Source organism: Suncus etruscus, chromosome 9 (assembly GCF_024139225.1).
Source record: "Suncus etruscus isolate mSunEtr1 chromosome 9, mSunEtr1.pri.cur, whole genome shotgun sequence".
Lineage (NCBI taxonomy): Eukaryota > Metazoa > Chordata > Mammalia > Eulipotyphla > Soricidae > Suncus > Suncus etruscus.
In genome coordinates, this window is record NC_064856.1 from 8,181,403 (window position 1) to 8,204,064 (window position 22,662).

At 43.9% G+C, this 22,662-nt stretch overlaps 1 protein-coding gene across 1 annotated transcript in view; it reads left to right on the forward strand.

The window, feature by feature from the left end:
* DNAAF9 (dynein axonemal assembly factor 9) overlaps nt 1-22,662 on the forward strand; it is a 144,523-nt gene that overhangs the window by 65,863 nt on the left and 55,998 nt on the right. Inside the window, exons 13-22 of the mRNA XM_049779489.1 lie at nt 1,428-1,509; nt 4,135-4,171; nt 6,751-6,838; nt 8,560-8,636; nt 11,224-11,268; nt 12,030-12,075; nt 13,133-13,244; nt 15,179-15,249; nt 16,626-16,676; nt 20,056-20,143. Of these exons, the coding sequence (XP_049635446.1) occupies nt 1,428-1,509; nt 4,135-4,171; nt 6,751-6,838; nt 8,560-8,636; nt 11,224-11,268; nt 12,030-12,075; nt 13,133-13,244; nt 15,179-15,249; nt 16,626-16,676; nt 20,056-20,143 (697 nt within the window). The remainder of the gene's footprint in view (nt 1-1,427; nt 1,510-4,134; nt 4,172-6,750; nt 6,839-8,559; nt 8,637-11,223; nt 11,269-12,029; nt 12,076-13,132; nt 13,245-15,178; nt 15,250-16,625; nt 16,677-20,055; nt 20,144-22,662) is intronic.

Below are 22,662 nucleotides of genomic sequence, written 5' to 3' on the forward strand. Positions count from 1 at the left end.
GATCAACTCTGGTTCCACCACTGTCATTATATATGTCCCTTCAAGTATCACCGAGTACTCACCACAAGTGACCCCAAGCAGAGTCAGGAATAGCCCTTAGGCACTGCCAGTGTGGCTCAAAAATCCCACCCCAAAACCAATAAGTTAGTGAGCTTGTTGTTAATGTACTCTTACATTAATTTATAGCATAATCTAAGGAAGCAAGTTTCACATGAGTACATTTTTGTTGTTGTTTTGGGGACTCCTGGCTATGCGCTCAGAAATCACTCCTGGCTCAGGGGACCATATGGGTCGCCATGGGATCGAACCTTGGTCCATCCTAAATTAGCGCTTGCAAGGCAGACACCCAGCTTGTGCCACTGCTCTGGCCCCTCACATGAGTACAGTTTTTAAAAATAAGAAAGGGGAAATATGCCAATTAACGAAGAGTTAACAAATGTACATATGTTTTTATCTAGGGTCATGACACTATTGATATTATTCATTAAGATGAATTATAATCGGGCCCGGAGAGATAGCACAGCGCGTTTGCCTTGCAAGCAGCCGATCCAGGACCAAAGGTGTTTGGTTCGAATCCCGGTGTCCCATATGGTCCCCCGTGCCTGCCAGGAGCTAATTCTGAGCAGACAGCCAGGAGTACCCCTGAGCACCACCGGGTGTGACCCAAAAACCAAAAACCAAAAAAAAAAAAAAAGAAAAAAAGATGAATTATAATCAAAATATGTTTTTATTTTAAATATGTATTTCATATAACGCAATGGCAGGGTATATGCCTTGCATGCAGCCAACCTGGGATGGACTCAGGTTCAATCCCTGGCATCCCATATGGTCCCCTGAGCCTGCCAGTAGAAATTTCGGAGTGCAGAGCCAGGCAGAAGTCACTCTGAGCGCTGTCGAATATGGCCCAAAACCAAAAAAAAAAAAAAAAAAAAAAAAGTATCTCAAATTTATAATAGATACAATATAACAGAAAAATACCAACTTTGGGGCCAGAGCAGTGGTGCAAGTGGTAGGGCATTTGCCTTGCATGCGCTAACCTAGGACAGACCAAGGTTTAATCCCCGGGCATCCCATATGGTCCCCCAAGCCAGGAGCGATTTCTGAGCACATAGCCAGGAGTAGCCCCTGAGTGTCACCGGGTGTGACCCAAAACCAAAAAAGAAAAATGCCAGCTTCATTTTTATCATGTGACTTTCTCATAAAGTGGAGCAAAGGAGAGAGAAGAATATGCTTTTTCTTGTTTAGCTAGTATTTTTATATATTATGATAACTTTCTTTTTCTTCTATATTTAATAAATAACTATTTTTCCAATGCCTTTAATCAGTTGTTTGTGTAATAAAATTTCTTTCCTTATATGCATTTTTGTTTAATTAGCAATACATACCTAAATCCTATTCCTTCTTCATTTCATTTTTTTGACATCCAGGTAGTGCAATGTGTCTCACCAAAAGGACCACTGGCTTGCTCAAGAACATACTTTTTTGGAGCTACTCACATTCCTTATTTGGGTAAGTCCCTAAAAGTCATCATCTCCTTAACTTACATAGAGAATCTTATAAATAGTTCCTCTCCCATAAGATAAAAGTATATCAGTGATTTATGCCTTTACTCAGACTTTCTCATTTTATTTTATTTTTTGGTTTTTGGGTCACACCTGGCAGCGCTCAGGGGTTACTCCTGGCTCCACGCTCAGAAATCGCCCCTGGCAGGCACAGGGGACATATGGGATGCCGGGATTCCAACCACCGTCCTGCATGAAAGGCAAATGCCTTACCTCCATTCTATCTCTCCGGCCCTATTCAGACTTGTTTGATACCCAAGTTGGAGGCCTGTAACTTATCTGATTGCAGGAGAGACTTGATTGTGTCTCTCTATTTCTCATAGAAGTATTTCAGGAGAAGCCCAAGAAATAGTATTGCAGCTAAGGCTCTTGTCTTGCATGTGACTAGCGCAGTTTATGTCTTCAGCATCCCATATGGTTCCCTGAGCCTGTGGAGTGATTCCTAAGTGTAGAGCCAGGATTAAACACCAAATACCATCAAGTATGGCCCAAAAGAATAAAAACTAAAACAATATTTCAGGAAGAAAAAATTCTCAATACGACCTATGTGTCTGACCTATGTGCTCAATATCAGAGGGAAGGCAAAGATGTCAGAGACAATTTGGAAATTATGGGTTGCAGTGTAAGTTTGGATGACTTAGCTGCCTACTTGACAGTTTTTGTAAGGAAAGTAAAGGGAGGCCATGGAAGAAGGTACCCATGAATTGAAACCATTTGCAGGAACCAGGTTCCTGCTGTGGAGACATGCAGACAGACTAACAAGAGTCTGCCCTTTCTGGTCTAATCAGACATGCCAGGACAACCTGGAAAAGAACCTGTCAATTGAATGATGAGGACCTCAGCCCTGATCCATAGGAAAAAAAAACACATCCGAAACTAGGGTTTGTTGGTTTTTTTGTTTTTATTTTTATGCCTTTTGGGGCCACACCTGGCAGAGCTCAGTGGTTATGCCTGGCCCTCTACTCAGAAATTACTCCTGGTGAGCTTGGGGGACCAATTGGATACTAGGGATTGAACCTGGGTTGGCTGCATGCAAGGCAAACTCCCTACCCACTGTGCTATTGCTCCTGCCCCAGAAACTAGGTTTTGTCTTGAGTGTAGTATTGAGAGACTGAATGAAGTATGATTTGGGTCATATTTCAGAAGTTAAAGAAGTTTTTATATCCTATTTCTCCCCACCCCCAATAATTTTTAGTTTAGAAAAATTGAAATTGAATCCAGTATGGCTCAGTGGTAGAGTGCCTTCCTTGCAGGTATGAGACCCTGAATTTGATCCCCAGCACCACCCCACATGCTAAGTACAAACCTGGCTGCGCTGCCATTTGGCATCTCCTGTGCGCCAACAAAGTGTGTGAACTATCCAGCCTGCTGCAGTCAGATTGTGCAAGTACTACAACTAAAATATGCAATCCATGGTGAACACTACAACCAGAATGGGTGTGCCTGATAAACAAGTGTGTCAAACATCCCAGTCATCATAATAGCAACAAAAGGGAAGTGAAGAGGAATAGTAAAACAAAATATTTATGAAGGCCTAAGTAATAGCACAGTGAGTAGGGCGTTTGCCTTGTATGCAGCCGACCCAGGTTTGACTCCCAGAATCCCATATGAGCTTGCCAAGAGTGATTTCTGAGAGCAGATCCAGAAGTAATCTCTAAGCACCATTGGTGTGGCCCAAAAACAAACAAAAGATTTATGGCAGAAATGTGGCTCAGTTGTAGAGCAATTACCTTGTGCACATGTGAGTCCATGGCTCAATCGAGAGAGAGAGAGAGAGAGAGAGAGAGAGAGAGAGAGAGAGAGAGAGAGGAGAGAGGAGGGAGAGAGGAGGGAGAGAGAGAGGAGGAGAGGAGAGAGAGGAGGAGGAGGAGGGAGGAGAGAGGGGAGGGAGGGGGAGAGAGGGGGGAGGGAGAGGGGGAGAGGAGGGGGGAGAGAGGGGGGGAGGGAGGGGGAGGGAGGGAGGAGAGGGGGGGAGGGGGGGGGGGGGAGGGGGGGGAGGGAGGGGAGGGAGAGTGAGAGAGAGGGAGAGAGAGGAGGGAGAGGAGGGAGAGGTGAGAGAGAGGTGAGGGAGAGAAAAGAGAGAAATAGGGGCCGGGTAGGTGGCGCTGGAGGTAAGGTGTCTGCCTTGCAAGCGCTAGCCAAGGAAGGACCGCGGTTCGATCCCCCGGCGTCCCATATGGTCCCCCCAAGCCAGGGGCGATTTCTGAGCACATAGCCAGGAGTAACCCCTGAGCGTCAAAAGGGTGTGGCCCAAAAACCAAAAAAAAAAAAAAAAAAGAGAGAGAAATAAATCCAACCCATTCTAGAACCGGTGCTTTACATGTCTTCTCTGTGTTTAGTGGTGGTTCTGGGTTGTCAGCATGGGCGTTGTGAGGGAAAATGGTACAGGTTCAGGAGGATACTGTGAGAAGCTGAGTTTCACTATTGTCTGTGTTTACACTGTAACTATAAAGGCAAAATAATTGGTTTTTGATATCATCTTCAAACTAAATAGAGAAATTTTAGCTTCCTCGTGAAGTGTTTGCCTCTCCTATACTCTTGTCAGATTCTTATTACCTGTTCTTTTTCACAGGTGAAGACAGCAAGCCCCCTAAGAAAACTGAGCAAATGTAAGTCTTCATTTTCACTTTTTTAAAGGTTATTTAGAAGGTCTGAATGTCCTTTTCCCTATCTTTTTTTTTTTTTTTTTTTTTTTTGGTTTTTGGGTCACACCCTGCAGCGCTCAGGGGTTACTCCTGGCTGTCTGCTCAGAAATAGCTCCTGGCAGGCACAGGGGACCATATGGGACACCGGGATTCGAACCAACCACCTTTGGTCCTGGATCGGCTGCTTGCAAGGCAAACACCGCTGTGCTATCTCTCCAGGCCCATTTTTCCCTACCTTTTGAGATCAGCACTGGGTAGGGTGTCTGATGTGAGGTGAGCAAAGCAAAGCAAAGTGTCTTTGCTGAATCCCTCACCCTGTCTTTCAGCCCAGAGGCCAGGCTCAGACACTGCCCACTTTTCCATCTGCTCCTTTCTTTAGAACTCGAGCTTCTTTCTCCACAGTTACATTGGGAGTAAGCACTGAAGCATTTATTTGGGAGAACACAATGCATTTAATAATAAGACTGGAATGTACTGAATACCCGGAAGGCGTTTCCCTTCCGAAATAAGAACATAAGAGTTGTTATTAACTAATCTAACATCCCAGTTTAGATTAGTGATCTCTAGACCAGTGTTTCCCAAGGGCAAACAGGGACAGGCCACAAAACATCATCTTAAAAATTTTGTCAGATGTTTTCTCAGGCTCTGGTCATTCCAAAATCACTGACCTAGAATCTTGAGCCTAGAACCACAAAAATATAATTGAAAGAGAAGTAAAGTACAGAGGGTAGAGCACTTTCCATATACACAGCAGACCCAAGTTGGATCTCCTTCATTGCATATAGTCCCCAGAGCACTACTTTCAGGAGTGAGTGAGCACTAAGCACTCAACCCCTCCTCAGAGAAAAATTGTATTGGAAAAAAATAGAATGGTGGTAAGAGACTCAGAAAAATTGGAAAGGGGCTGGAGTAGTGGCACAGTGGTAAGGTGCTTGCCTTGCACACGGCTGACCTAGGGATGGACAGCGGTTCAATCCCCCGGCATCCCATGTGGTCCCCCAAGCCAGGAGTGATTTCTGAGTGCAGAGATAGGAGTAATCCCTGAGCGTCACCGGGTGTGGCTCAAAATCCAAAAATAAAATAAATAAGAACAATTGGAAAATTGAAAATAAAATAAAATCAGCCATAATTTCTTCTCTCTGGTGCTATCCATTAGTATCTTAATTTATTCTGGGGCTGGAAAAATGGCTCAGTAGCTAGTGCATGTATGGTATGTTGAAGGTTCAGGTTCAATACCTTATCTTTCTGGGTTTTAGTAGAAGTCACCATTTAGGTTTTATGTAGCTATATAGTTGTAGCATAGATATGCATACTTTATAGTAGTTCATATCGTCACCTTATCAGAAGTCAACTACTTTTCATATGTAGGTGAGTATATAGTGTCTTGCTTCTGCCTGCTTATGCTTCTATGCCAGCTGTGCTCAGCTTGAAGTTGTGCCCTTCCAGAAGCTAGGGTTCCGAGATCAGTATCTAGAATGGGTTTTGACCCTCGGGCTATATAGGAAGACCCCTCTGAAAGGGTGGACTAGACCACAAAGACAGACAACCTTATATATACTTTATGTACTGTATGGTGAGAAATTTAGGGTGAAAGAGACAGCTCAGAAGAGGAGAGGGTGGAGTTGGCAGGGGTGCCCAGGCCAAACTATGGGACTGGACACAGAGTTAGTACCTCAAAACAAGTGCTAGGTTGTTACTGTACTTGCTGACAATTGCAGAGTCAGGCTTTGTTTATGGTATAGATGTCAATCTCAGGTGAACCAACCCCCCAGCATTTGTGACAGAAGGAAGTATTACAGGCTCACTGCCAGATTCAGCCCCACCTGATTCTCTACCACATGGAGAGGATCCTTACTCAAAAGGAGCAGATTGTTCCTAAAGCAGAAGAGGAGGCAGCAGCACAGAAGAGAGAAATAAGATTTCCCAGAAGAAACAGATGAAGCAAACATTTACAACCCAGGAATAAATTATGCATAAATGCAAATCTTTTTTTTTAATTGTAGTCTTCTTTGGGGTGGTGACCCTTTGTTTAGGTTAGGTAACGTGTTTGGAAAGTGGGCTGTGGCTATTAATTTGAATGCAGTGAAACACGGCTACTTCTATATCAAGTAATTTCTTTGACCCCTGAGATGTCCCAGTAGATTATTGTGGGTATAGTAGCAATCAGTCTTGAACGAACCTGGAAAGAACATAGGGAGTGGTATGGTTCGTCCCTGGAGAGCAGCCTGTAGAAATGAGACACTAAGGCTGTTTCAACGCAGAGAGATCAGGAGCCCACAGTTTTTTTCTGCTGCATCACACATAGGAAGGGGTGGTCTTTTGAGCAGAATTAACTGGATTTTCTTGTGAAGATTTAATAAAAATAAACTATAAGTTAGAAGGGCACATAGCTTTCAAAAGGCTTAGAAATTAATGTTCCATTTTGCATGCTTTTCTCCTGTTTAAAAATCAGTCTCAGGTGAAAACCATTTATGTGCATGCTGCTTTTGATGAAACCTTGTGATGCTGATGCTGTAGTTAACCCTGATTTTTTGTTTTTATAGTAGGCTCTTGTCACAGGTCTATGTTGCTGTTATTGAGGCTGTTTTGGCTGGCATTGCATGTTATGCTAAAACTTCCAGTCTAACAAAGGTAATTTAAATACTACCTTTCTTTCCCTTAGAGTTGTAATGGAAAACTTCTCATATGATTTTATCTTTGGTACTGAGTTTTATGTGGGCTTGAGCCTCATGGAGCTTGCATCAGACAAATAGAAGCCTTAAGGGGAACAATTTCTCAACTTTTTTATACTCACAGGTCAGAAAAAACTATAGAAATATTGAAGTCAGTGGTAAAACATATACCTTGGGATGAGTATTGGAACATTGTATGACTGAAGCTCACTATCAACAGCTTTTTAACTCTAATTTTTAAATCTCAGTGATATAATGATATGTTATATATATATGTATACATATATACATATATATATCTTGCATGCTGGAGACTGGGTTCAATTTTTGGCACTGAAAAACCTAGTAAAATATAAATATTTTTCAGACTTCTATGCAAAAATAAATGTTATTTAATTAAAATAAAATATTTTCTTATCAATATTTATAGTAGTGCCTCTGTGTGATCCAGTCATGTGTCATTTAAGTGAGAGTAGCTTTCTCAGGCTGGCAGGAAATTTCTGTGAAAAACCAAGCACTGCTTTAGATAAGTGCTGAGTTTAAACTTCCTGTGACTGAGCCACTGGGTCACCAGAATATCTTTGTTTTAATAAAACACCTGGTTTTATTTTTAAAATGTCATTGTATGGGCCAGAGAGATAGCATAGCCATAGGGCATTTACCTTGCATGCAGCTTATAGGATGGACGGTGGTTCAAATGCCTGCATCCCATATGGTCCTCCATGCCTGCAATTTCTGAGCGCAGAGCCAGGAGTAACCCCTGAGCACTGCCGGGTGTGACCCAAAAACAAACAAAAAAGTCATTGTACACCATATTGATTCACCCAATACTTTTCAAACAGTCTTTTCAGAGTTAAACATAAAGGGGAAATGTAGGTTTTACTGTGAATTATAATAGGTATATTTATTGTTTGATTTCCCGTAATTCAGTTTTCAGAAAACAGCTGAAAATTAGAAAGTTTCACTTGCCTTTCCTAGACTTGCACATATGTTCTCTTTCTCTGACCATTACCTTCCTTGCTGTTTTGGGTTCACCTGCCCTGCTGAGTTGGATTCCTATATCTGACCCAGTAAGGAGATGAAGCGTCGGCTTGAGGCCTCCCAATGCCAATAGGACCTTTCCTGAAGGAAGCCATTTGACATTGGAAAGGTTGTGTATGAGGTAGATATCAGAGAGACTGTAGCATAGTCACCAGCTCTTGCCTTCTCCTCTCCTCACTGAACTTGGATTTCTCAGCCCTATGGCTGAAAGCTTGTGTAAAACAGTGGGGTATCCTTTAGTATCTAGTTCCCACACCTTTATCTTTTAATGGATCTTTTGTGCCTCTAAGAACTTCAATATTTTTAGGATGGTCAGAAACTTTGTAGACTGTAGCCAGGCCCAGGCCCAAGGGCAGGGCTGGTGAGAAACTAGCACATTTCTAGAACTTTATCCATGGCATCATCATCCCTGCTAGTTAGTGGCCACCTACCTGTAAGTGTTGCCTGTGAACCCTGCCTGAAAAAATTATATATATTTTTATATATTATTATTTCTCCTTAATCTATTGATGTGTGCAGTGGCGGTCATGTGGATGGGAGGGCACAGTATTCTCCTGTTGGAAGGGCTCTTTCTATTAGTGATGTTCACTCCGCTTGCTCTCAACACTAATTGCCCCTGTTATGTCATTGTCTTTGTAGGCGAAGGAGGTCGCAGAGCAGACCCTGATGTCTGGGTTAGATCACATTGAGGCAATGTGGTTTAAGGTAATCCTACGGTAAGCAACAGCTGGTATTTTCTGGGAGGAATTCTTCTATTTTGTTTTGTTTTTTTCCCCCGAATCCACCACTACCCTGTTTTTATTTCTTTTACAGTATAGAACCCTGGGCCACCTCTTTGGCCTACCCTCTTAATGTTTGCTTATTTAAAAGACCTTTTTCTCGCCTGCATTTTATATTGTCTGTCCTTTGAGAAATGTTCAGTAGAGGCCGGAGAGATAGCACAGCAGTAGGGCATTTGCCTTGCATGCAGCTGACCTGGGACAGACCTGAGTTTGATTCCTGGCATCTTATATGGTCCCCTGAGCCTGCCAGGAGTGATTTCTAAGGGCAGAGCCAGGAATAACCCCTGAGTGCCATGGGGTGTAGCCCAAATTCCACCCCCTCAAAAAAAGAGAGCAATGTCCAGTAAAACTAGAGAATGTATTAAAGAAAATGCTTCCTGATCAGGGCTTATTTGAGAAGCCAGGGAGCCACAGATAGGGGACCTGCAGGAGAAAGAGAAAGAAGCTTTTATTGAGCTGGATTGGGACTCTAGAGACTGGCACACCCAGGTCTAGAGGTTAGAGAGGTGAAGCTCAGGACACAAGTGTCGATAACTGTTAGGGTCAGAGATCCTCCTGATAAGTAGAGAAAGCCTTGCTCTGGCTGTCCTTTGTCTCTTGGAGGTAGAAACCTGAGTTTGACCCTCTCTCAGGGTCTTCATTCTGGGAATTCTTGGTTGTCTCCCTGTCACACCTCTCCTGGCATATCACAACACTATGTTCTGTTTAGAACCAACCCACAGGAACCCAGCTCACTTTCACTGTCCCAAAGAACACTTGTTTGCAAAAGAGACAAGTGACAATTACTGGGAGGTTTCAGGAATGCTTCTGAGAGGCTGAGGGAAATGGCTTATGCTTTGCACAGGTTTAATCCCTGACATTGCATGTTCCTTCAAGCCAAGAGTGGCCCCTGACCTAGCACTGGAATAAATCTCAAACTCTACCATGTGTGACCAAAAGTAAGTAAAGAAGCATTTTTGAAGGATATTTAATTGTGCCTCATCTCTATACCCCACACTTATATCTACAATTGTGGGTAGTGAGAAGGAGCACTTAAAAGAGTTTTGTTGCTAACTCTTTTTCCAAGGAAGGTAGAAAGAACCCAACTCTTTGGCACAGAACTTAAGGCTTGCTTTCTCTGGGTCTTGAGGTCATGAAATTGGAGAGAACGGACAATTTATTTCCTTAAGGACTTGCACTTTCCGTTTCTGGAAGTTGAAGGACACTCATTTGCTTTTCAGCTGTGTGACCTTGGTTGAGACTATCTGTCTCTGTGTCTTCTCGCCTTCCCACTTGCCCAAGAGGGATTGAGCATGTAAATGCAGCTGTCACTCTGGGGGTGTCTGACTTTGACATACCCCCCAATCATTTTATACTTCCCTTCCTCAGATCCTGCTTGGGAAACCCAGCCTTCCCTACAGTAGACAGACGGCTATCTTCATGACTGGTGCTGTGGCCTGGGTGTACCACTGTACATTCAAACTGTAGATTCAAACACCAGGGAATAGGAGAAGTCTTTCTCATGACCAATCAACCAGCTAGAGCCCTATTTCTTCTCTCTAAAGATCACTTAACAACTACCCTTAACTGTATCACAATAATAAGTCTCTTCCTGGGGCCAGAGCTATAGCACAGTAGTAGGGCGTTTGCCTTATATACATCCAACCCTGGAAAGACTTCAGTTTGATTTCCAGTATCCTATATGATCCCCGTGTATGCCAAGAGTGATTTCTGAGTGCAGAGCCAGGAGTCACCCCTGAGTGATGCTGGGTGTGACCCAAAAACAAAAAGTCTCTTCCTGGAGACCAGAGTGATAGCACAGCAGGCAGGGCATTTGCCTGCACACAGCAGACCCAGGTTCTACCCCTGTCACACCATATGGTCCCCCACGCCTGCCAGGAATAATTCCTAGGTGTGACCAAAAAATAAGCAAACAAATAAATCTCTTCCTAAAAGGAGTCTGGGATACAGACCAGTGCTGACTAAAGCAAAAAATGAAATTCCCATTATTTGGGAATCTTCTTTTACTAAAAGACTTGAAGTCAGGTGAGGTTTATTATTGTTGTTACCCTGAACTCCAAAGGTACAACCCTGTTCTAAAGGATGGTTGGTTTTGGGTAGGGAAGACAACATAACTAAAGTAAAGAGGAAGATGATTACAATAGTCTTTCTAAACGGTGGTCCAAAATAAATAAATAAACAAACAGTGGTCCAGAAACCCTAGGCTAATGGAGGTTATTCCTTATGTGCAGTATTACAGTCCTGTCATATGGTGCTCTCTTGTTCCACCCAAGAATCCAGAGAGCCCTAGTATCTCGGCAGAGGCAGAACCAGAAGCAGAACCAGGACATATGGCAAAGTCTAGAGCCACACTTGCTGGTGGCATAGGTGGCTATGTCAGGATGGCTAACTTGATGGATGGCACACACCTCCTTAGTGGCTAGAAGGACCCAGCATGGGTGCACTTATTGGGACTGAGGGCCTTACCTAAAGTTCAGCAAGAGCAGGCTAACTTTTGTTTTGTTCTGTTTTGGGTCTGCAGCTCCAACATGACTTTTCATATCCATGCTGTGAACAATCAAGGAAGGTAAGTATGTTTGTGTTGTGTCCTTTTAAGGGGCAAGGTTTAGAGACAAAGAGAAAAGGGGGTGTAGTGTGGTATATCACCATTGTATTCCTGAAACACCAATATTACAAATCACAGTGCCTAAACGAAAAAAAAAATTTTGATTTGGTTTGGTTTGCTTTTGTTTGGGTCATCCCCTGCAGTGCTCAGAAATTACTCCTTCAGTGTTCAGAAACCATTCTGGGATTGAACCTGGACGGCTGTGTGCAGGGCAAGCATCCTGCCTGCTGTTCTCTCAGGCACTCAACAATGAATTTAACTTAAAAACATCAGGGCCTAGAGGTAGTACAACAGTCAGACCCACATTTGCTTTGCATGCAATGTACCCTGCTTCCGTCCCCATCGTGTTGCCAGGAGCCAGAAGTGATCCCTGAGCACATAACCAGGAACAAGCCCTGATCACTGCTGGGTATTCTCCGAAAAAGGAAAAAGAAATAAAAATGAAGCTACTTTAACATTGCTGGCATGGATGGTCTCCTAGTGTGATACTCAGCACTAAGACCAAATGAGGTGCCCACTGGTACTGGCTGTTCTCAGCTGAGACCCACTACCTTCAATATTTCCCACTGACAGACTTAGGGATGGGAGTAGTTACCATTTGATCTAATTGGTATACATTCAAAATCTGCATAAATGACCCACTGTTTTGAAAATCCCAAAGTTCTGGATCTGTGGATTATTGCCTAGTTGAAGAACATACATATTTTTCATCTCTTTTCTAGAATCATGCCTCTGGAGAGTAAAGATAGCCTATACTATGTGAAAACGGTAAGCAGTGGTGTTGGCCACAGGAATGGCGTGTGGAGGAACATACACAAGGGTTGGGGAGTCATCTTGTGCAGTCAGTCATTTTATACCTTCTTGGGTAAATGGGATGAGTCTCAGTGCAATTCAGCCACAATACTGATGAATCTCTGCTTTCTGAGGCTTTGAGCCCAGGTCACTGTGTAGGCCTAAGCTTATAGGCTCCCTAAGTCTGGATTCTCAGCTGGGGGCCAGGATAGAGGTGCCTAGAAAAATAAAACACAGCAAAAACAGAAACCTAGAGTCTAGTAAGCTGGGGTATTTGGATAGAACTGTCTGACTTCTCTGCAGGAAGGACACTGATAGGTCAGGAAAATGGTTTAGAAATGGAGACATTCGGGGCTGGAGAGATAGCATGGAGGTTAAGGTGTTTGCCTTACATGCTGAAGGATGGTGGTTCGAATCCCGGCATTCCGTATGGTCCCCCAAGCCTGCCAGGATCGATTTCTGAGCATAGAGTCAGGAGTAACTCCTGAGCACTGCCGGGTGTGACCCAAAAACCAAAAAAAAAAAAAAAAAAAAAAGGAGACATTGGGAAGCTGGAGTGATAGTACAGTAAATAGGATGCTTTCCTGGCACATGAGCAGACCCAGTTTTATCATTAGCAACCTATATGATCTTCCTATCCCACCAGGAGTTATTCCTGAGTGTAGAGACAGGAATAAACCTTTAGTACCACTGGGTTTACCAAAAATAAAAGAACAACAACAAAAATGAAGTGCAGACAGAGGGCTAGAGAGATAGCTTATTAGACTGAGTGCATGCTTTGTGTGCAGAAAAGTCAGGCTTAAACCCTAGGTTCACCTGGTCTCCACCTAGTGTCAGGTGGTTATATAATTAATATTACTATTTTATTTTATTACATATTCATTATGTTATATTTGACATATTGATCATTATTCTGATACTATTTCATGTTAATATTGAGTATTGTATATACTATCATATGTAAAAATACATTAAAATATTAAATACATAATTAGTATATTAAATTTTATATAACTTTTCTTATTTGTTTCAGGCTTGTATGACTATCTATGACATCCCTGACTTGCTGGGAGAAAAAGGATACTTAGGATCTGTGGTCTTTTCAGAATCATTTTTGACATCTCAAGTCTTAGTTAAAGAAAAAGGTGAGGGGCCGGCCAGAGCAATAACACAACTTACAGGGCATTTGCCTTGTACATAGCCTGGGTCTTTGGCATTCCCTTATGATCCCCCTAGCCTCCCAGGTATAATTTCTGAGCACAAAGCCAGAAGTAATCACTGAGAGTTGGAAATAAAACAATTATAAAGAATTCTATAGGGGGCCGGGCGGTGGCGCTAGAGGTAAGGTGCCTGCCTTGCCTGCGCTAGCGTAGGATGGACCTCAGTTCAATCCCCGGCGTCCCATATGGTCCCCCAAGCCAGGAGTGACTTCTGAGTGCATAGCCAGGAGTAACCCCTAAGCCTCACCGGGTGTGGCCCAAAAAACCAAAAAAAAAAAAAAAAAAAGAATTCTATAGGAGGTCCAGAAAGATAGCACAGCGGTGGGGTGTTTGCCTTGCACACAGACAACCCAGGATGGAATCCCGGCATCCCATATAGTCCTCCGAGCCTGCCAAGAGTGATTTCTGAGCACAGAGCTAGGAGTAACCCCTGAGCGTCTCCGAGTGTCACTCAAAAACAAAAACAGAAAAGAATTCTATATATAGAAGGGGTTGGAGGGATTGGGCAGTTTGCCTTGTCAATATCCTGATACTGTGGTGTTCACTGAGACTGCCAGGAGTAATCCTTGAGCACATAGCCATGAGAAAGCTTTGAGCACTATCAGAAGAGGGTCCCCAACCCCCCCCCAAAAAAAAGACTACAAGTTTTTTTATTGTCATTATTGTTATTATATAGAGTGACAGTGAGATAGCTCTTGCTTTAAGCACTTGCTTTGCTGAGGGAGCCCCAGCTGCATTCCTCTGCACCACATGGTAACCCAGGCAACTGCCAAGTGTATCAAAAACAGCAGCCAAGAGCCCGGAGAGATAGCACAGCGGCGTTTGCCTTGCAAGAAGCCGATCCAGGACCAAAGGTGGTTGGTTCAAATCCCGATGTCCTATATGGTCCCCCGTGCCTGCCAGGAGCTATTTCTGAGCAGACAGCCAGGAGTAACCCCTGAGCACCGCTGGGTGTGGCCCAAAAACAAAAACAAACAAAAAAACAGCGGCCAAAAATAAAAATTATATATTTCCTTTTTTTTTTGGTTTTGGTTTTTGGGTCACACCCGACAGCGCTCAGGAGTTACTCCTGGCTCTATGCTCAGAAATCGCTCCTGGCAAGCCCGGGGACCATATGGGATATATGGGATGCTGGGATTCAAACCACCGACCTTCTGTATGCAAGGCAAATGCCTTGCCTCCATGCATTCTCTCTGATCCCAAATTTTTTGTTGTTGTTGTTTTTGGGTCACACCCGGCAGTCCTTAGGGGTTACTCTTAAAGGGGTCTACGCTCAGAAATTGCTCCTGGCAGGCTCGGGGACCATATTGGATTTGAACCAGAAAAATATAAATTAAGGGGCTGGAGAGATAGCATGGAGGTAAGGCATTTGCCTTGCATGCAGAAGGAAAATGGTTTGAATCCTGGCATCCCATATGGTCTCCCGAGCCTGTCAGGAGCAATTTGTGAGCATAGAGCCAGGAGTAACTGAGTGCTGCTGGATGTAGCCCAAAAACCTAAAACCAAAAAAAAAAAAAAAAAAAAGGAAAGCCTGAGAGATAGTACAATGGGTCAAATGCTTGCCTTGCACATGACTTACCCTGGTTCCATCCCCAGTATTCCATATTGTCTGTCCCCTTAGCATCACCAGGAGCAATTCCTAAGTGCAAAACCAGGAGTAACCAGTTATAAGCACCCAGTGAAACAGCAAAAAAAAAAGTTAATTACATAGGAAAACATTTGCCATTCCCTGTCTTCAGCTGAGTAAGTTTTCATTTTCTGAGTACACAGTAAGGAGAGCCCTCCCTTCTGAAAATGGAGAAAGGAGTTAGCAATGTGGAACCTTATCGGTAATTTGCATGTCTGTGGTCTTCCTACAGATGGCACCGTGACTTCAGAAACCAGCTACATAGTCCTGACAGCGGCTGTACCCAGATTCTGCTCCTGGATGGTTAGTATCATGCATCACGTAGAAGTGAGCTTAAGCCTGGAGAAATTCAGGAATCTGAGGAAGAGCCTCTTCACTCGTCCCCAGTAGACTGTCAGATCAGTTCAGGAATTGACATTTTTGTCTCAGCCTTTTCTCTTCATGCAGATGAGCCTAGTTTCTTTCGCCCTTATAATTGTGCAAATGTTTGAAAAGAAAGTTAAATTCTGAAAGGAGGAAATAAATGACCCCATTCTACAGAGGAGAAGATCAGCCTAAAAATAGACTCACCTGTCCAAAGTCACTCAGAACATGAGGAGTCATGTGGCTCCCTGCTTTGAGTGGGACGGTTGCTCCTTAGTCTTTCCAGCACCCTCTTCCACCATCATCTTCGCTAGAACTTGTGAATGTGCACAAAACATGTAATAGATCTCAAAACCTACTTCAGCATGTTTATGTTTTGTTTCTTACTGCTAGTGTGGATTGAGAAGTATAAGAGTTACTGCCCGGGCCGGAGAGATAGCACAGCGGCGTTTGCCTTGCAAGCAGCCGATCCAGGACTAAAGTTGGTTGGTTCGAATCCCGGTGTCCCATATGGTCCCCTGTGCCTGCCAGGAGCTATTTCTGAGCAGACAGCCAGGAGTAACCCCTGAGCATCGCCAGGTGTGGCCCAAAAACCAAAAAAAAAAAAAGAGTTACTGCCCAGTATTAATATATTTAAATGAGAGAACACCTGGAAAGAGTTGATAGGTTCTCTTCTTTCTTTGAAACCTAAAAATTGCATTTATTTTTCTTGATTTGGGGGGGCACACTCAGTGACACTCAGGGGTCACTCCTGGCTATGTGCTCAGAAGTTGCTCCTGACTTGGGGAACCATATGGGATGCTGATAATCGAACCCAGGTCCTGGGTCAGCCACATGCAAGGCAAATACCTTACCACTGCACTATTGCTCTGGCCCTAAAAATTGCATGTTTTTTTGTTTTTTTTGGGCCACACTCTGTGATACTCAGGGGTTACTTCTGGATATGGGCTCAGAAGTCGCCCCTGGTTTGTAGACCATCTTCGGTGGGGGGATCAAACTGCAGTCTGTCCTAGGTCAGCCACGTTCGAGGCAAACGCCTTACCGCTGCACCACCTCTCTGGCCCCCCAAATTGCATATTTTTAAAAGGGAAATATAAGTGGAATTTGTTGTACCCCTCCCACATAGCACAGGCTCATTTAGCTGGGCCTCAGGTCTCAATAAGGTTATCCAGAAGTGAATTTTGCCAGCTCTTGGGCCTGAGAGCACAGGAGTTTATAGAGGAACGGCCAAGTCAATCTGGTAGTAGGGAAAGCCTAGCAAGAGTTTTGTCCAGGAAATAGTAAACTGAAAATTTGTTATCTTTTTGGATGTACAGGTAGAAGATAGTGAGGTAAAATTATCTGAGAAAACCCAGCAGATGGTGAAGGTAAGTAGTCTTTCTATAAAATGTTTTAAATTAAAAAAAAAGGTTCTGTTTGTTTGTTTGTGTCACACCCTGTAGTGCTTAGGGGTTACTCCTGGCTCTATGCTCAGAAATCACTCCTGGCAGGCTCAGGGGACCATCTGGGATGCCGGGATTCGAACCACCATCCTTCTGCATGCAAGGCAAACACCTTACCTGTAGGCTATCTCTCCGGCTCAAATTTAAAAAAAAATTTTATTTAAATACCATGATTACAATCATGTTTGTAGTTGGGTTTTAGTTATATATATATAAAAAAAAAAACACCCCTTTACCAGTGCAACATTCCCACCACCAGTGCCCTCCATCTCCTTCCTCCCTCACTCCTTCCCTATATTCAAGACAGGCATTCTATTCTCTCACTCACTACCATTGTCATGATAGTTGTCTTTGTAGTTATATCTCTAACTGAAACTCACCACTCTTTGTGGTAAGTTTCATGTTGTGGACCAGTCCTTGAAGCCCTCATCTCTATTGACTCTGTGACTAAGTAGTTTTAATACCGAAACAACTGTATAATTTTATAAAGATAATCTATTCTTTTTGTCACATCCAGAGGTGCTCAGGGGTTACCCCTGGCTATGTGCTCAGAAATTGCTCCTAGCAGGGTCAGAGGACCATATGGGATGCCAAGAATCGAACCTGGGTTCGTCCCAGTCCAGCCGTGTACAAGGCAAACATCCTACCACTGCTATAACTCAATCCCCACTGTACTATCACTCCAGCCCTATAAAAATAATCTAAACTGTGTTATTGTAGGGCTAAACTGGAGGACTTGTACTCTGTCTCACTATTCCCCTTCCCAACAGAGAAATAAACATGGGATGTTTAGAGGATTTTTCTCCCATCATTTAGGCCTTTAGTGTCTTTTTTTGTTTTTGTTTTTGGGTCACACCCGGCAGTGCTCAGGGGTCACTCCTGGCTCCATGCTTAGAAATCACTCCTGGCAGGCTCAGGAGACCATATGGGATGCTGGGATTCGAACCAATGACCTTCTACATGAAAGGCAAACTCCTTACCTCCATGCTATCTCTCCAGCCCCCACCTTTAGTGTCTTAAAATTTTCCTAGAGGGGTCAGAGAAATATCTCAGCAACTGACCCCCACCACCACATGGTCCCCCAGACACCTCTAGGAGTGACACCCCTTCCTCCACCCTCACCTTGACCAGCCTCCCAGCACAGAGATGGTAATACTTTGAGAGACTAGCCATGTGTGATCCAAAGACTAAAAAATACTAACAAAACTGTTAAAAGTGATCTCAGATTGGGTACCATGATATGATATAGTGATTGAGCATCTGCCTTGCATATTGAAGCCTGGATTTAGTACCTAGTACCCCACATACATAATCAAACTTGTGGAGCTGAGATATAAAGCAAGGCCAAGGTGAAACTGTTTCTGTTGTCAGAAGATAAAATTTACTAAATTTTAATTTACTAAATTTTGGAATGATAGTATGGTACATAGGGCACTTACCTTGCATATGGCCCAGCTGGGTTCCATCCTCAGCATCTCATATGGTGCCCTCAGCACCACCAGGAGTGATTCTTGAGTGCAGATCCAGGAATAACCCCAGGTCACCCCAAAAATAAAAAAAAATTAAAATAAATCACTAGAGGGGCCAGAGCGATAGCACAGTGGTAGGGTGTTTGCCTTGTAAGCAGCGGTCCCAGGACCAATGGTGGTTTGAATTCCGGCATCCAATATGGTCCCCCATGCTTGCCAGGAGCTATTTCTGAGCACAGAGTGTAACCCCTGGCAACTGCCGGGTGTGGCCCAAAAACCAAAAAAAAAAAAAAAAAAAAATCACTAAAATATAAAAGAGAATTTCTGTGCTTAACACTTTGGAGTTACCCACATCCCAATTTGTATTCCTTTTTTGGTTTGTTTGATTTTTGTTTGTTTCTGCTTTATGAGGTTTTCTTTTGTCCTTTCCTCTCTCTCATACTTTAGAAATGAAATTATTATAGCTTTTGAAAGAAAGTATTTCTGGGGCTGATAGAACATACAGTGGGCAGAGCACTCGTATCCATACAGCTGACACAGGTTTGACCCCTGACACCACTACGGTCCCCTGCACCTGCCAGGAATGAGTGCAGAAATAGAAGTAAACCCTGAGCTGCACTCTGAACACCTCTGCTGGATATGACCCAAAAACCAAAAATAAATAGTTACTTTAATTAACTTAAGATATTTTAGGCTGGGCCCGGAGAGATAGCACAGTGGCGTTTGCCTTGCAAGCAGCCGATCCAGGACCAAAGGTGGTTGGTTCGAATCCCGATGTCCCACATGGTCCCCCGTGCCTGCCAGGAGCTATTTCTAAGCAGACAGCCAGGAGTAACCCCTGAGCACCACCGGGTGTGGCCCCCCCCCCAAAAAAAAAGATATTTTAGGCTAGGGGCCAGAGCAGTGGCACAAGCAGTAGGGTATCTGCCATGCTCATGCTAACCTAGGATGGACCACGGTTCAATCCCCTGGTGTCCCATATGGTCCCCAAAGCAGGAGTGATTTCTGAGTGCATAGCCAGGAGTTACCCCTGAGTTTCACCAGATTTGGTCTAAAAAAATATTTTCAGGCTTTGGTACCTGAAATTGGTATCTTTATGTTCTTTTCCTTTTTGATTTTTGGGTCACACCAGGCAGCGCTCAGGGTTACTCCTGGCTCTATGCTCAGAAGTTGCTCCTGGCAGGGTTGGGGGACCATATGGGACCCCAGGATTTGAACCACCATCCATCTGCATGCAAGGCAAATGCCCTACCTCTGTGCTATCCGGCCCCTATGTTCTTTTTCTTAACACAAGTCAAGAATGCCATATAGGGGCCAGAGTGATAGCACAGCGAGTGAGCTGTGATTGCACATGACTGACTTAGGTTCAATTCCTGGTATCCCATATGATCCCCTGAATACCACCAGAAGTTATTACTGATCACAGAGCCAGAATAACCCCTGAGCACTTCTTGATTTGGCCCCAAAACAAAAACAAAAAATCCACTAAGGGGCCCGAGCGATAACGCAGTGGTATGTCGTTTGCCTTGCACGAGGCTGACCCAGGATAGGCCTGGGTTCAATCCCTGGTGTCCTATATAGTCCCCCCAGCCAGAAGCAATTCCTGAGTGCATAGCCAGGAGTAACTACTGAGAATCACCAGGTGTCACCCAAAAACCAAAGAAAAAAGAGTGCCATGTAAAATTGCAGAGCCAAGCAGTGCCAAAGGCTATGGAAGAAGTTTGCTATATCTGAGGCTGACTCAGCAGCTTTCGAGACAGATGCACGTAGGGGGCTTTTGATTCTATAATTACTTATGTTGCCAATCATCTTTGGTTTTCTTTTCCTTTGTAAAGGGGGACGAGTGTTTCTTGGGTACTTTCCTGATGGGAGGAGAAGGAGCATATCTTTATCCCAGCAGCCTCGAGTCCTGGCCTGAGGAAGGTGAGCAACCCTAACATTTTGGTTCTTGGCTGTATTGAATCTCTGTATTGAATCTTGGACAGGGAGTTGGCATGGGTGTTGCGATTAGTGATTCATTTGACCTTTGGAAAAGCTTGGCGTCAAATGGTTGCTCTTGCAGCTTTTGTCTTTTCATGCACTCATTTGGTATATGAAGATACTTGTGATGGGAAAGATTTGCCCCAGAACTGTGCCTAAAAAATAACCACAACCGGGCCCGGAGAGATAGCACAGCGGCGGTTGCCTTGCAAACAGCTGATCCAGAACCAAAGGTGGTTGGTTTGAATCCTTGTGTCCCATATGGTCCCCCGTGCCTGCCAGGAGCTATTTCTGAGCAGACAGCCAGGAGTAAACCCTGAGCACTGCCGGGTGTGACCCAAAAACCAAAAAAAAAAAAAACAACAACAACAAAAAAATAACCACAACATATACAAGTATAGACAAGCATAATCAGCAATAGATTATAAACCTTCGCACAAATTAAGTAGTTTAAAACTAGCATGTATTGTTTCACAGTTCTGTAGGTTGTATGTTTACGAAGGTTGACCAGATTCATATTTAAATTATCATAAAACAGAAGTCACAACATAAACCAAACTTAACAATTATTTGGGGGGGGCTCCAGAAAGAACTAACTCCTGAGCTGATGCAAAAATCTAAAGGGCAGAATCCAGTTCCTTTGGACTACAGAGTTGATGTCCCCCTTATATCACTGACGATCAGGTGGAATTGTTCTCAGCTCCTTCTCCCCAGATCCTCTGATCCCCTCCACACATCAGCTGGACTTGCCTGGGGGTGAATCTCTCTCGAACCTCTAATCTCCCTTAATTCCTCAACCTACTCAGATCAGATCCTTTTTTTTTTTTTTTTTTTTTTTTTGGGTCACACCCAGCAGTGCTCAGGGATTACTCCTGGCTCCATGCTCAGAAATTGCTCCTGGCAGGCACGGGGGACCATATGGGATGCCAGGATTTGAACCGATGACCTTCTGCATGAAAGGCAAACGCCTTACCTCCATGCTGTCTCTCCGGCCCCAGATAGTTTTCTTTCCCATCCTACTCTGTAGCGTTCGCAGATGAAAGCCATGGGCATGTGAGGCCTCTCCTTAGCACAGTCTGCCCACTGGTCCCCACAATTCCCATCTCTCGCATATATAAAATATTGCTACCCCCCTTCCAGGGTCTCTTTCCATTAAGTAACAGTTTAAATTCTTAAATCTTTTTTTTTTTTTTTTTTTGGTTTTTGGGCCACACCTGGCGGTGCTCAGGGGATACTCCTGGCTGTCTGCTCAGAAATAGCTCCTGGCAGGCACGGGGGACCATATGGGACACCGGGATTCGAACCAACCACCTTTGGTCCTGGATTGGCTGCTTGCAAGGCAAACACCGCTGTGCTATCTCTCCGGGCCCAAATTCTTAAATCTTATGATCAAGATGATCTAAATCAGGTTTAGACTAGGCTTTAGAGTTTAATCCATTATGTGCAGTCCCAACAGTTTCTTGAAATGAAAGAGATTTTCTGCCTCTGGCTCTCCCAACATGCATGTGGGATTGACTAAGATACTTCTTTGGGGGTGAGGGGTAAAATTAAAATAGAACCGGGGCCGGGCGGTGGTGCTAGAGGTAAGGTGCCTGCCTTGCCTGCGCTAGCCTAGGACGGACCTCGGTTCGATCCCCCGGCGTCCCATATGGTCCCCCAAGCCAGGAGCGACTTCTGAGCGCATAGCCAGGAGTAACCCCTGAGCGTCACCGGGTGTGGCCCAAAAACCAAAAAAAAAAAAAAAAAAAAAAAAAAAAAATTAAAATAGAACCACTAGCCTAAGGGAGCTTTGAAATCTACTTTGGCAGACCCTAGGTCCTGGATTAGTTTTCAAAGCTGGAAGCAAATCTCCTGTACCTCAGCCTGCTTCTTGCCAGTAGAATCTAGGCACCCAGTAGTCTTTCTTTTTTTTGTTTTTTTGTTTTTGTTTTTGTTTTTGTTTTTGGGTCACACCCAGCAGTGCTCAGGCTCAGGGGACCATATGGGATGCCAGGATTCGGCCACCGTCCTTGTGCATGCAAGGCAAATGCCTTACCTCCATTCTATCTCTCTGGCCCCTCCTTTCATTTCTTATTCTCTCTGTCACTTTCAGTCCAAATCAGCAGTGTTTTTGCACATACAAAATTCTCAAGAACCAGGTTGGTCGTGAATGGGGATTCATTCGTTGCTACATTTTTATTTCCTCCAAACAGCATTTTCTTGGGCTGGAGTGATAGTACAGTGGATAGGACATTTGCCTTTCTTGCATCCAATCTGGATTCTATTCTTGGCGTCACATATGAATTCCCAAGCCCCATCAAGAGTGATACCTGAGAGCAGAGCCAGGAGTGAACCTTGAGCACTATCAGTGTGGCCTAAAAACTAACAAACCAAAAAAAATTTTTATTAATATTTTTGTGGGGCAAGAAAGACCAGGCTGCTGATACTCAAACCCTGGCTTCATAGTCTGAGTGATGCATGCA